The following is a 15709-nucleotide window of genomic DNA, read 5'->3' as shown; positions in this document are numbered from 1 at the left end:
ACAACAAATATAGCATGTTCAATCAAGTAAATGTTTTTTTTTTTTTTTTTTTTTTTTTTTTTTTGTCAATACGTATTTTTAACATAGTCCTTTAGTAGTCTCTTAAAGCTTTTTAATCTATTTTCTAATCTTATATCGTCTGGTAATTTATTATAATAGTTAAAGCCTTTGTAAGTTATACATTTTTCTGCTGAGTGTGTACGAGTAGATTTTACATCGATAGAAGAACAATTTCTCGTTTTATATCTGTGCTTATTTTCAGTTTTTACAATTTTTTTATACAAATATTCAGGTTTATTATTTAATATGACTTTATGTATTAGTACACTGATAAAAAAATTGACTTGACTTAAGAGCCAAACTCTTGAACCAAGAATTCCATTTTGAAGAAAATGATTTTCTTGAATCAAGAGAATAAATTCTTGACTCAAGAAAATTTTCTTAGACCAAGAATAATTTCTTAGCTCAAGAATTTATTCTCTTGACTCAAGAAAATCATTTTCTTCAAAATGGTATTCTTGGTTCAAGAGTTTGGCTCTTGAGTCAAGTTAATTTTTTTATCAGTGTATACAACAATTATATATTAATCTTTGTTTAATGTTCAACCATCCTAACGCTGTTAGCATACCATTAATATTAGTATATTTGTTCACCCCCAACACTAAACGCATAGCCCGGTTTTGTATTTTCTGAACCTTTGTTAACATCTGTTCAGTGTAATTTAACATTATGCTACTACAATAATCAATGTGCGGTGCAACGATTGATTTATATATAATATTTTTTGTAAATATGCTAACAGTGTTGTATAATCTGGAGATGATATTCAATTTTTTTGCCATCTTATTTATTATATCTTTAGAATTTTCTTTAAAAGTCAAATTATCGTCTATTATAAGCCCTAGATATCTAGTTTTACGTACTTCTTCAATTATAGCATCTTCCATTTTAATAACACACTTTTTTCTTACATCATTTCTTCTCATGTCATGTATTATCATAAACACTGTTTTCTTTAAATTTATTTTTAGTTTATGTTTTTTTAACCATTTTGACAAGATCTCTAAGCTTCGATTTAACATTCTTTCAATATCTTCTAACTTTTTACTGGCAAAATACAATTTAGTATCGTCCGCAAATAGTTTACACATAACCCCAGAATTTTTCATAATCTTTACCATATCGTTAATATACAAGCTAAATAAAATCGGTCCTAATTTAGATCCTTGCGGTACACCATTTTCTACATTTATTTCTTCTGACAAGTTATTCATATATCTAACTTTTTGTTTCCGTCCACTGAGATATGATTCAAACCATTTTAATACGGTGTATCGCAAGCCTAATCTACTCAGTTTTTCAAGAAGATATTTTCGATCTATCGTTTCAAAAGCTCTCATGAAGTCCAAAAATACAACACCTATTATACAAAGTCCTTTATCTAAGTGTTTCCGCCAATCACTTAATGAGCCTTGTATTGCCGTTTCACAAGAAAACATTTAATAATAATAATAATAATACATAAGTAAAATAGTAAGCAAACAACAAAAAGACTAAATGCAAAAATGATTAGCTTAAATTGTCAGTAATTGCCATTAGTTATTATTATTAGTTAGCATTGATTAACATAGATTAACATTGATTAACATTGACTCTTCGCAACATTTGAACAGTTATATATCACCACAATTTTACACTCTTAAGCATCTCTCTCAGAATGCCATTGAAAACTTGCAAGCCTGAATTCCTGAAATGTGCCCAACACAACAAGATCATCCGGAAGCCGATTCCAGCATCTTATCGCAGACAATAGAAATGAACGTTCATAAGTCAATGTTTAACAACTCGGCTGATAAAATACATCATTCCTGCGCACAGCACGATCTCTGACTGAGAGCAGTATACGAAATCCATCACGCTACAACTTGTCATGATGCATATGCAGCATTTTATACACCAAGTGGTACACTGATAGAAGGATTTCTTTATAGTTAAAAATATTTGTTAATATTTAACAAATTATTTATTAGAGACCACTTTTTAGTCCTTATCAAACATTGTTTAGTATTTAAAAAGATTTATTAATTTAATAAATGAATATCAGATTTATTAAATACAAATAAATCATTTTAAATATTAAGAAATATTTGTTTAATACTAAAAAGTCGTCTCTAATAAATGATTTGTTAACTATTAACAAATATTTTTTAATACAAATAAATCCTTCTATCAGTGTATGGGAGAAGAGAGAGAAAACCGCGAAGTTTTATTATTTTTGTATTGAAGAAATTTTAAGAATTTCACGAAAAACTAATATTACTTAGATTAATACATGTATAATTACCCTACCAAAATTCTGGAATTCCCTACCACATAGTTTTTGAGAAATCATTGATAAACTAGTAAAGTAAACAAATAAAGTCATGCGTGGAAGTAAGTGACCAATAGCCCGTAAGAGAGGCGACACTAGCGAGTGACAAAGACAGCAGTCGCATAAACTATAGGTTGAGAAAGAACTACCTTAAATAATTAAAAAAAAAACTATGGCCCAGAAATAAAAAACACTTTTATATAGCCGATAGTTATATCAAATTACAGTTTTGAACATCAAGTACCAGGTAAAGTAGTATTTCTCTACTATACAGTATAGAAACTAAAAGTTTAGTTTTCAATGCCTTCCTAAAAGTAATGCCACTACCTTGACCATTATTTTTCCCTGATATAAAATGATTCGAATTATTAATTCGTTCCCCAGTTCCATCAATATTGTTAACCCGTTGTTTTGCAAATAAATTTTTAAATTGTCATTTATTTATAGTAACAGTGAAAGGGTTACTCAATCCTTTAGCAAATAAATCTTCAAAAGTCGATCATTTTATTGAGAAAATATAAGCGCTGAAGAGGTTCATTTTTTGTATAGATTTCACAATAGATTCGGCTGAATGATTTTTTTTTTTTTATAGATCTATCATTATTATTTGAACTTGAATTCAGTTTATAGTGATCTATGAAGTGTAATTTAAACTAATAGTGCCGATATCACAAGAATCAAATATCATAAAAAAAAATCTTGTTTGATTTGTACAATAGATTTTTAATTATAATGCATGAAAAAAGAGAGAAAGAAGAAATTTTAGAAAGGTTTTTTATCAATTATTAATTATTACATACTAACATATGCATTGAATTCGTACTTTTAATCATTAAAAATATTAAAAATCTTTTTTTTTATATTTCAATTAAGTCAATGTTAAATATGGAAATTTTTTTTAATTTATTATCATTTTATTGTTTCTCAGTGGCTTTTTAAAAATTTAATGTGATTATTATATTATCATATTTTACTAAAATATCATAAAAATAAAGTTAGCCGACATAAAAAATATTTAGAATTTTTTTTTTATTAAAAAAATTTTTTTTTAATTTCATTTGTAAGAAATTTGAAGAACTGTAAGTGCAATTAAAAAAAAATATTTTTTAATTCTAATTTAATAAATTAAGCAAATATCATATTTCATTAAATTCTAAACAATAACTTTACTAACAACAGTAATATCTAAAAATATATATTTCTGAAGAATTTGTATTATAACTTATAACTAAACTATTTTTAAATTTCAGGTAAATATTTTCAACTTTTGATACTAAAATAATAATTTCATAAATTTATCATTTGTTCTTATTTTACTTTAAGATATTTTATCAACAATATTGTAAGTTCCAAAGATTTTGCTTTAATTTCATCACGTTTCTTAACAAAACTAGTTCAGCAAACCAAATTTTTAGAATCATTCGGCTGTTAATCTTCTCAGTGTTTATTTTACCCTGATACTATCTGCAGACGCTTTGACAGTAATATGATCAGATCGTTGTATCATTAATAAGAACGTTTAGAAGTTGTAAATTATTCATTCGTCGATTTACGATAAAAATGGCGATTGACTTTTAGAAAAAATGAATAATAAATTATAAATAATAAATACACTGATAGAAGGATTTCTTTATAGTTAAAAATATTTGTTAATATTTAACAAATCATTTATTAGAGACCACTTTTTAGTCCTTAACAAATATTGTTTAGTATTTAAAAAGATTTATTAATATTTAATAAATGAATATCAGATTTATTAAATGCAAATAAATCATTTTAACTATTAAGAAATATTTGTTTAATACTAAAAATTCGTCTCTAATAAATGATTTGTTAACTATTAACAAATATTTTTTAATACAAATAAATCCTTCTATCAGTGTAATAAAATAATAAATATAAAAAATGTACAATAAATTTAAATAGAAAATTTTTTAATCCATACAATAAAATCACTTTTTTTTAGATTAACACGATGTATCGCTTGAATTCTAGTTACGTGAAGTATAAATATACTTATGTATAATAGGGCGAACATATATATAAGTAAAAAGTTAAATTACATGTGGACTTACTTAATAGGATCAGGAAAATAAAAAAGCATTAGAAGTAAGTAACTAATTTTTATGTTTAATATCTATAACGGTAGTGTGATAAAAATTTTTATTCTAAAGCTATTAAAAAGAATTCTAACATTTTATTAATGTCATATTTTATAATAGATCTTAATTTATTATTTATAGTATTTTATTTACATTTTTAACTCATTAAATAATTTAACTTTGGAAAAAAAAAATTTTTTTTACAAAATTTTACTCAAAAAATTTTTAGTTGCGAAATCTTTGCAAAAAAAATATCTTTCAACTCTGATTAAAATTTTTTTGTGATACTATCTCATTAAAATTCTAAAATTATTTAATATTAATTTCGCATAAATATATTTTACATATGAATATTTATCCATATATATTTTTTAGACGACACACGTGTGAAGAGTATAATTTATTCTAATTAAATTCCAATCGTAAGAACTGGTTAAAAAAGTGATAGTTTTTTAATAAAGGAAGCATAACAATGTAAGAACTATTTCAAAGACTTATCGATCAAATTTATATAATATATATATATGTAAGCACACACGTATATTTTTTAAGTATGACTCAAAATTGAAGTGGAAATCGATTGCTTAAATCTTTTGTCATTTTAATTGAGTGTGACTAAATTTGACTTTACGATCAGGAATTTAGAATAGAATTAGAAGTATTATATCTCAAAGTCATTTCATTCGATTTAACAATTCTGAATTTTATTGTATTTTAAGTCTTGTTCATCAGGTATATTTTGGGCCCTAAGACCCACAAATAGATTTTTAATAGGGTCTCATGATAAACAGGAAGTAGATACGGGACTGAGAAGTACACAAAGGACTTTCTCTTTATTGTTAAAATATATTTCACCGAGGTTACAAAAATCTGAAGGCCCAAAAGGGATTTCACAATCCGTTTTTGAAAAGGTAGTCCTCTGTAGCTTTAACTGTCTAAAATTTTCTAAGTTTTGCGTGCTACCTTCTTTGCAGTTATCTTCTCTTAGTCAGAACTGGTCACATTATTTATTGGTGACCCAGATTTCAGCTGGTATTTCTTTTAGTTTATAAGTAACTATGTCATTCTAATGTCAGAGAGATAAGTCGATTTAACCCTTTGCCACTAATCCTTAAAAATCGGGTATTTTATTAAGAAAATATAGTAATTGAAGAGGAGATTTCTTCACATCTCTTCTTAAGCTTCACTATACATTTCTCTGTAGCCAAGTTTTTTTTTATTTTTTTTAACAGTCCGTAAGGTAAAAGACCCAGTTAATGACACTTGTAGTTTTATTTTAATTAAAAAAACTCTAATAAACTAACAAATATAATTTTTGAATTATAAATTTTAAGATAATCAGGCTATCAGGTTCTGGCAAGATTTGCCACCTAAAATCCCAAATTCTTTTAGCTTAGAATCATTTAAATCCAAACTATTCGATTTTTTTTTTGATTTTAGATTAGCTAGATTTCTATTTAAATTACTGATAAATTTATTTATTTATTTAAATAAACAAACCCTACAATCTAGGCCATTAACAGGGTTAATTAAGGGGTTAGGTGGGTTTCAGAGGTTCAAAAAAAGGGTATTTTTACTATTTTTTTTTTAGTATTTACAATCATATATTTTATTCAAACAATTCAGCATATCAAAGATACATATTTAAACAGTATTGTGTGAAATTTTTATTTAAAAATTCCGAAAACTCAGCCGTTGGTACTTTATCTCCCTTGACGTCTCAAAAAAAAATGCTCTTGCCGTGGACACCATAACTCATTATTGATTCATCTAAAATCCAAGATCCAAATATATTTCGTTAGTACATGGATAAATCTCGTTATTGGACAATAAAAAAAATAGGAGAAAAAAAAAAATTAAAATTTGAATTTTTGACAGACTTTGAACAAAAAAACACATTTTTTGGTCAAATTTTCGCCATGTATTTGCTCGAAAAAATTAGTTGTAATAAAAATAAAACGCCATTCGGCCATACCCGACATGGATAGGTAGATTTCTTGTTTGAATATTGAAAAAAAAACACGTTATTAAAAGGCAAAAATGTCCTAAAATTTATTTTTTATTATATTTTTGCAAATAATGATATGAGACCGACTACAACCAATAGATATTCAAAGACATCTTCCTAAAAAATAGGATTTGTAACAGACGAAAGTCATTTGATGATAATAGCTAAAAATTAATTTATTTTTGATTTTTTTTTAATTTTCCAAACTCCGAAATAAATTGAAAAAAGTATCAAAAGGTAACGAATAATAGCTCAAATCGAAGATAATTATGTGAATTTTGACATAAAGTTGATAAATTCAAGCTATCTTTTATGGCTTAAAAATTATTTAAAGAAAGAGGGCTGAAATACGTTCATTGAAAAATTTTTGAAAATTTTCAAATTCACGGAATTAATTAAAAAAATCATCAAAACTAGACAAATAATAGTTTAAATTGAAGGTTATTAAATGAAATTTAAGATAAATTTGATAGATTTTATCTATTTTTTACATCTGGAAGATTATTTTCATAAAAAATACAAAATTCAAAATTTTTGAAAATGAAAAAATTTTCAAACACCCACAACTCGTAAACTAACCGGCCGATTTTGCCCATCTTTGAACTTGATCTTGGTATTGATCCACAGAATAAGCCCACAAAATTTCATAAAGATCGGTTGAGAACTGTGGGCGCAATCCTGCTGACATGGCGCGTTATATCACATATATATATATATATATATATATATATATACATACATAAATACATATATAAACTTTTGAGCCAATGCCATTTTTCGACATTACTCGATAAAATAAAACATATTATGATAAAATTTTCCTAAAATTACAACATGAGACCGGCTACAATAGTTATATTTCTATAGAAAACTACCTAAAAAAGAAAAATCCTTCGTCCAATAATGAGATTCATCCATGTACTAACGAAATATATTTAGCTCTTTGATTTTAGATGAACCAATAATGAGTTATGATGTCCACGGCAAGAGCATTTTTTTTTTGAGACGTCAAGGGAGATAAGGTACTCAACGGCTGAGTTTTCAGAATTTTTAAATAAAAATTTCACAAAATACTGTTTAAATATGTATCTTTGATATGCTGAATTGTTTAAATAAAATATATGATTGTAAAGGTTGGCAATAGCCTAATCGGCTCGGTACCTGCATTTCGAAAGAGTGGGACCAGGGTTCGATTCCGGCGCGCACCAATATTTTTCAATGATTATAAACTAAGAATATGTGCGTTTCATTGCCAGCCTCTGTACCGGTCGGGTTTTCTGTGGTTTTCCCATATAGTTATGGCGGTAAAATGTCATTATAGAAGTACCTCCATACTATTTAAGACCGTAATGCAAATGCAGGTACTGATTATAACGCGTAAGTCGGCCACAGTCGCAGCACATGTGTGTCGGGCATGAAAGAAAAAAATCCCGACATGCAGGGGGGTGGGGACGAAAAAGTGGTTGAGAGTTATAATGACGGGGTTGAGAGATTATATTGCGGAGAAAAAAAGTGGAGAGACAATAATTCCCCACCCTCCCTTGTAAAACACTCTGCAGTGATACAAGTAAAACCATCCTCAATTATATGATTGTATAAACTAAAAAAAAAAAAAAATAGTAAAAATACCCTTTTTTTGAACCTCTGAAACCCACCTAACCCCTTAATAAAGATGCAATGGTTAGTACATAAAAAAATTTTTTTTGAAGTATAACAAGAGGACTTATAGCTAACATAGTAATTAAATAGTTAAATTGCTAAATGAAAAAGCTAATGATGCGTTAACAATTGCAACTCAAGAAAATAATAGCAATTAACAAAAATAATTTTAAAAAAACAAAATAAAATAATAATAATAATACTTATAGCAATTATACAATTGCACATATTCAACGCCATTTAGTTGCTAATTTACTAAGTAATATTAATCAAGTAATTATATTAGTTGTAAACCAATTAGGAAACATCGTAAATTGACGTGTATGAGCTTTAATAGGTATCGTTCCACCAAATATTTGATAAATTTGATTGATAATTACTTTTAAAGGGTAAAAATTTATATATTAAGATATTTAAAATTGTAACTATGCTACTCTCTGAATGTACTAAAAAATTTTTATTTACTCAAACTATACTTCAAATTTTAATTATATTATTTACGGATAATACAAAATTTTTATACTTAAGCTAATAAGTACTTCTAATCTTAATTTTATTATTTATATGAAATAAAATTTTATGTATTTACTTCTTGCTATTTGGTTTTATGCCTTGGCATTTAAATTCAATAAATAAATAAATAAATAATTGATTTTTTAAGAACATTTTATTTTTTTTTTATTGAGAATAAAATATGACACTGAAGTTAGCCGACATTTTTAATTTTTTGATTTTTTTTTCATTTATTAAATTATAATTAAGAAATATTTTTAAAAAAATGCACTTATAGTTTTTCAAGTTTTTCATAATTAAAATTTTTTTTTATTTTTTTTGTAATCATTTTTTCGATAAAAAAAAATCATGAAAATTTTTAGATGTCGGCTAACTTAATTTTCATGAATAAAATTGCAAGTGTCAAATAACTAGGCTAGTATCAATAACTGAGTCTTTTACCTTATTAAATGTATTTTATTTTTTAAATATTTTTTAGAAAAATTTTTAAATTAACTATTACAAAATTTTCACAATAATTAATAGTATTTTTTTTTCTGAAATTTAATTTTATTTAAAAATATATTTTAAGCCTAAAAAAAAATTTAATTTATAAAAATATATTTACAACGGCCTACCTTAATATTAAGCTCCGTGATAGTATGCTGTTTTACTATTTAGTATATATAATAATATGTATATGATAATTTCTCCCGAGTATCAGATTCACTTCAATGTAACTTGAGTTATACGGTTGTAGTTAGAGAAGCTCCGCTAGGTGGCTGGAGTGCTACTTTTTTTTCCGCCTCTACATTCTTATTTTAAACTTTTATATTCTATTGAAGGTGGAAATATCGACAAGATCATACTTCACAGGATCATTTCTGTAGTATATCTTCACATCCTCTCTACTCAATTGTGGAGTCGATACAGCCATGATGACGAGGTATAATCCTCTTCTCTGAGCGTGAGGACGACTGAAGGCTTGACTTATGTCGAGAATTCAGTCATCGATGATCGTTCACTTCTTGAACTTAGTTCGAGAAGCATGAGAAGTGGATATTCCGAGTGGTTACAAATTAATTCAAAAATAAATTTTACTTACAGAATTCTGAAGTATTTACAAACTTGTAATACTTCAAAAATTTTCAAATTAAATTTTTAAATTTGTAAGTTAGTTCTAAAAAAATTAAAATCGAATTTTTTTTTTTTTTTATAAAATTCGGTATTTTATTTTAGCGTATTTTCATCTTGTAATTTTACCATTATGTTGTAAAATATAAAATAAGCTAATTTTTTAAGCACATGCATACGAAGATTAGTAAATTTAATAATTAAATTTTTTCGTGGACTTGATATTTAATTTTAAAATATTTTTTTAAATTAAAAAGTACCTAAATTTATAAAAGTTGTAATTCGGCATAATAAATAGATTGGTTTAAATTTGTATATAATATAACTCAGAACAAAATTAATTAATTAATTAAAGGTTTAGAAATAAATTTGAATTAAAATTTTAATGAAATACAGATAGATCATTTAATAAGAAAGAACTAATTTAAAGTCATAATTCATTATTGTTAATTTTATATTTTTTTATTTTTTATATTTATTAACAGTAAATAAATATTATTTTGAGTGAATTTGTTTTGCTTGCAATGTCATATGATATGAAAATTGCTTATAAACAAAAATCATCTTTATAAATTATTTTATTTTTTATTTATTTACTTCTGGTAAAACATTCTATAGAGGTGCAAGAAGCACCTGTGCATAGACACCAGAAAAATATAATACATTTATAAAAATTAATACTTAATATTAAATTAACTAAGTAAGTAGTGTACAGAGTATATTAAGAATAATTTTACAAAATTTTTACATAAATACAATTTATCATAAATTAAAGTATTATTGATCTTATCCACCTCACAATATGTTTTCTTAACCATTTATTATAGATAGATTTATTTTTACTTGTATCACTGTTACAATCTGTGTTTTACAAGGAATTTTCTTATACAATGTTGTTTTCTCCATATCCTACTATATAATAAAAAAAGTACTAGCTACTATTTATTGCACTCTCTGCATTTAGAATTTTTACATTCTCTATTTTCGCTGATACCTTTATTGTACAGTGCATTCCTTTATTTCATACTTTCCATACTTCCTCACTCATTCTTTCATTTCCATTCATTTCTTTCCACTCCTTCTTATCCTTTTTCTATTACATTATCCCATCTCTCTTTCACTTTCTTTTAAAACATTTTCTATTTCCCTCACTACCTTACATATCCTTGCCTCTATTTTTCCCTTAAATATCCCTACAATTCTTTCCCATATCTGTTCCTCCTTCTCAGTTTCATCCCACCACCTCTCCATTTCCACTTTACATTCTTCACTTATCTTTTCTCTTATTTTTGCACATGTTAATACAACCATTTATTATAATTTAGCTCTTTCAGATTACTAGGAAGTAAATTGAAGTATTTAATTGCAATATAAATTGCACTTTTAGTACTTATTGTTCTATTAATTTTTGGTAATGTTAATTGTATAGATCTTGTATTGATTACTCTATCAGAGTACAAAGTTTTACATTCACAAAAATAATAAGTTAAGGCTTGTACAACGAAAGATTGTTTAATCTTCAATGGTCCTAACATATCAGAATTTGTTATTTTGCTTAACATTTTATTTTGTAGATTTACAATAGGTTTTAATGTGTTATCATATGAACCTCCCCAGTCTATAATTCCATAGTTTATAACACTTTCCCCGTACAAAAAAAATTTTGGTTCATGATAAATTTCCGGATGAACTTCAGATTGTGAAACAAATATTAATTTCATAATGAATTTTACGGCGAATTCTAGCTGAATTTCGTGATGAATTTGAAACAAATTGTGTATGAAACTTACTTTTTATAATCAGTAAAGAAACCTTTGAGTCAATTATATTGGCATTTTTATTTTTATTTACACTGACTTAACATTTACGATTCTTAAGGTTCTATTTAGATAATTTTTTGGAGTAAAAAAACACAATATGCAAAATAATAATTCGAAATTCATCATGAATTACAGGGCGAATCTCAGCTGAATTTCATGATGAATTTGAAACAAATTGTATATGAAACTTAATTTTTTTAATCAATGAAAAAATATTCGCAGTCAATTATATTTGAATTTTTAGTTTAATTTATACTGACTCAACATTTAAGATTCTTAAACTTTTATTTAGATGAATTGTTTGGAGTAAAAGAACACAATGTGCAAAAAAATAATTCGAAATTCATCGTGAATTTCACGGCGAATTCTAGATGAATTTCATGATTAATTTCAAAATATTATTTTGCATATTGTGTCCTTTTACTCCAAAAAATATATCCAAATAGAAGTTTAAGAATCATAAATTATAAGTCAGTATAAATTAAACTAAAAATTCCAATATAATTGACTGTGAATATTTTTTTATAGATTAAAAAATTAAGTTTCATATACAATTTTTTTCAAATTCATCATGAAATTCCGCTGGAATTCACCGTGAAATTCATTATGAAATTCATATTTGTTTCACAATCTGAAGTTCATCTGGAAATTCATAATGAACCAAAATTTTTTTTGTACGGGTCAAATAGACCATGATAAATGATTTTCAGTAATGATGTGTTTATCCAATTACTTAATTTGTAAAAGAGGAAGGTAAAGTACTTGAGTTTTTTCATTAGTTCTGAAATATGTTTGTTCCATTTCATGTGGCAATTAAAAACTACTCCCAGATATTTACAACTTTCAACTCTTTTCAACTCTCTATCTTTAATGTACAAATGAAAATTAGTAGGCACACTGTCAGTATAACAACCAAAAGTAATAAATGTCGATTTATCAACATTTAGCGTTAACTGGTTGACTTTTAACCATTGATCTAGCTTATCGAACCTGGATCTCCCCGATTACATGTCCGGATGCTTTTACCAGTTAAGCTACCGGGTCATACTCCACTCCAGGTTCGATTCCTGGCTTGGTTAATTTTTCATGGATTTTTTTCAAAAAGTTGCCCTTTATTCTCAGTAGCTTTCCATCGTAATACTTAACATATAGTCGAACAGATACTAGCATTCACCAGCTAACTAGTGTTCAAGTTCGATGGTTACCCATCGACCTAACTATCCGAAGACGAATTGTCTCAAATCGTTAGTGAAGATGGAAATTTCCATCCACTTGAAATTAGATTTATACTAGCATAAAAAATGACCGAATAGGTGATAACGCACTGATAGAAGGATTTCTTAGCATTTAAGAAGATTTCTTTGTATTTAAGAAATCTTTTCTTAAACATCATTTCTTAGAATTTAAAAAATATTTCTTAGTATTTAAGAAATATTTCTTTGTATTTAAGAGATATTTCTTAGTAGTTATATTTCTTAATATTTAAGAAATATTTCTTTGTATTTAAGAAATATTTTTTAATTACTAAGAAATGATTTCTTAAATATAAAGAAATCTTTTTAAATACTAAGAAATCCTTCTATCAGTGCGGGTTAGAAGAATTATAATAAATCACGGTTGATAAAATTAATAAAAAGATTAAAAATATCATTTATGTACATAATAAAGAGAAGAGGCCCCAAGATGGTCCCTTGGGGAACCCCAATTTTTACTATTCTATAATCACTAGAACAATTATTTAATTTAACACATTGTTCTCTACCTGATACACTGATAGAAGGATTTGTTTATAGTTAAAAATATTTGTTAATATTTAACAAATCATTTATTAGAGACCACTTTTTAGTCCTTAACAAATATTGTTTAGTATTTAAAAAGATTTATTAATATTTAATAAATGAATATCAGATTTATTAAATACAAATAAATCATTTTAAATATTAAGAAATATTTGTTTAATACTAAAAAGTCGTCTCTAATAAATGATTTGTTAACTATTAACAAATATTTTTTAATACAAATAAATCCTTCTATCACTGTAGGTAATTAACAATCAATTTATGAGGTAGACCTCTAATAGAAAATAATATTTTAAAAAAAATCAAAATGATAATTGCAATTATTAATTATCATGTTGAAAAAAGTGATTGAAAAAAGCATTTTTAAATTCAACCAAAATTTCCACAGTGTTACTGGTAAAAAATCTAATTTTGGACCGAATAACTGCCAATAATTTTGTCGAATTTCTTTATAAAACAAACAAGCAATTAAATAGTCAATACAAAAAAAAAACTTAATATTTTTTCAAAGGAGTTATCCAATAAAATTTTTCTATTGAATTTAAACTTAATAAATCTTTGGGAAGAACTCTCACGCGAAATTGTAAATTCGAGTAGCTTGCAAGTCTTTAAAAAAGAAGTTTTCAATTACTTATTAAATCTTGATAATTAAAACGACGTTTAATAAATAATAAATTTAAATTAAATACATTAAAGATTAAAGATTAAAAATTGAAGATTAAAATAAGTGCAATCCGCAAGAATTATTATACTGAGTTATCATCTGATTTGGTGGCATTAAAATTCTATATTTTCAATTATTTATTTATTTATTGCACAATAACGCCGATCGACAGTCTACATTAATTATAACAATCAATTATTTTAAGTGATATTTAAATTTAATATAAATATAAACATAAATAATGAGAATGAGGCCAAAAATGAAAGTAAAAATAAAAACAAAATAAAATAGAATGGAATATGTGATATTGTGAATGTATTAGTTATTAATATTGTTTTTTTTTATCTTGGTTATGAAATTATTATTTTCTATATTAATTTTCAAGCTTAGTTTGATTTTACCTTGTTTATATACAAATTATTCAAATTAATTTTTTATGCAATAATATGTTACTTATGTATACTCACAGAAATTATTTTATTCTAAAAATTGTATATACTATATAATAAAAATTGCCATTTAGTTGTGCCTTGGCATCAATAAACAAAATCTAAAAAAATATTGATCAAACATTAATATTAAATTAATGTAAAAAATCTATCAACTGAATTAAAAATTCTAAAATTTTTAGAGATGCTATTCTGACGGTAATATCTGAAAACTTGGCCCATAACCACTTCTTCTTCGTTCCTATTCTCCTAATCCGATTCTTAGTTGAGCCTATTTCTCAATAATTCTCAAGAATTATTATTTAGGGCAAATAAATAGTTTTTAACCTTATAAGTCGAGCATCGCATCAAGAAAATATAAGTCTAAGAGAAGTTTCCTAATATCGATAGTGTCAAATGATAAAAAAATCGGCAATTGAATCTCTTTGTTAATTTCAAATAAATGTGGCTAAAAGTTGACTTTTTGAATAGGAATTCATAATGTTCGAAGAAGTATTTAAAAAAAAAAAAAAAAAAACTTAAGTAGTTTATAACTGAAAAGAATTTTTGGTTGCTGTCATAGTGAGCGGTCAGTTACTGACTTTATATTCAAAGATCGTAAAACATTTGACCCGAACCCCTGGGATGCCGGTGACTTGCACCGCATTCTACTTTCTTATTTTTTCTCCGAATCTCCTGATCCTCGACGACCACAGGATCACGTAAACTTTCCAAGTTCATTTTATTTTTTAGTCTCAAAATTTTTTATTTAAAAATTTTAATAATAATTTGGACATTAGAAAATTTTAATCTTCATTTTATAAAAAAATTCAATTATAAATGATAAATAAGGAACCAATTATTTATTTACCATTTAATAATCATAAAAAATCAATTAAATATTAAAAATAATTACTTCAATTGATTTTTCTAAATTTTTTTACGCAGGCGTGCAATGTACACAAGTTTGATTGTTGTTTACAAGTTGCCATGGAAACGTAATTTACACAGTAGAACATATATGGTCAAGTAATTTACCAAGTACTGTACTTTACTTTACAACTTAACTATTCAAACCAACTCGAAGCATGAAGATAAGGTAAATTGACGTGTTCGATATGTTATTATACGTTTTTTAGTAATTTTCTGGGTAGTTTGAAATTTATTTTTTAATAAAAAATAAATAATAAATATTTTTTTTAGCTTTGTGTTCTATTTCTTCATCTTTTTCT

The 15709-nt window shown here is 25.5% G+C and overlaps 1 protein-coding gene, 1 long non-coding RNA gene and 1 other non-coding gene across 3 annotated transcripts in view; 2 read left to right on the top strand and 1 right to left on the bottom strand.

Moving 5' to 3' along the window:
- Positions 1-102: 102 nt before the first annotated feature.
- The window catches only part of LOC123272658, a 23264-nt gene continuing 7657 nt past the window's right edge, over positions 103-15709 (bottom strand). Inside the window, exons 2-3 of the long non-coding RNA XR_006511122.1 lie at positions 1102-1107; positions 103-117 (exon numbers count right to left, since the gene is read on the bottom strand). This is a non-coding gene — a long non-coding RNA (uncharacterized LOC123272658). The remainder of the gene's footprint in view (positions 118-1101; positions 1108-15709) is intronic.
- LOC123273488 lies at positions 9492-9705 on the top strand. Its single transcript, XR_006511321.1, has one exon. It is a non-coding gene; the product is annotated as a small nucleolar RNA U3 (small nucleolar RNA).
- LOC123272656 (protein eyes shut) overlaps positions 15419-15709 on the top strand; it is a 13165-nt gene continuing 12874 nt past the window's right edge. Inside the window, exon 1 of the mRNA XM_044739593.1 lies at positions 15419-15576. Coding sequence (XP_044595528.1) covers positions 15566-15576 — 11 coding nt within the window. The 5' untranslated portion in view covers positions 15419-15565. The remainder of the gene's footprint in view (positions 15577-15709) is intronic.

This window comes from Cotesia glomerata, linkage group LG10 (genome assembly GCF_020080835.1).
Source record: "Cotesia glomerata isolate CgM1 linkage group LG10, MPM_Cglom_v2.3, whole genome shotgun sequence".
NCBI lineage: Eukaryota > Metazoa > Arthropoda > Insecta > Hymenoptera > Braconidae > Cotesia > Cotesia glomerata.
Note: the sequence above shows the minus strand (reverse complement) of the source record. Positions and strands in the feature narration are given on the sequence as shown.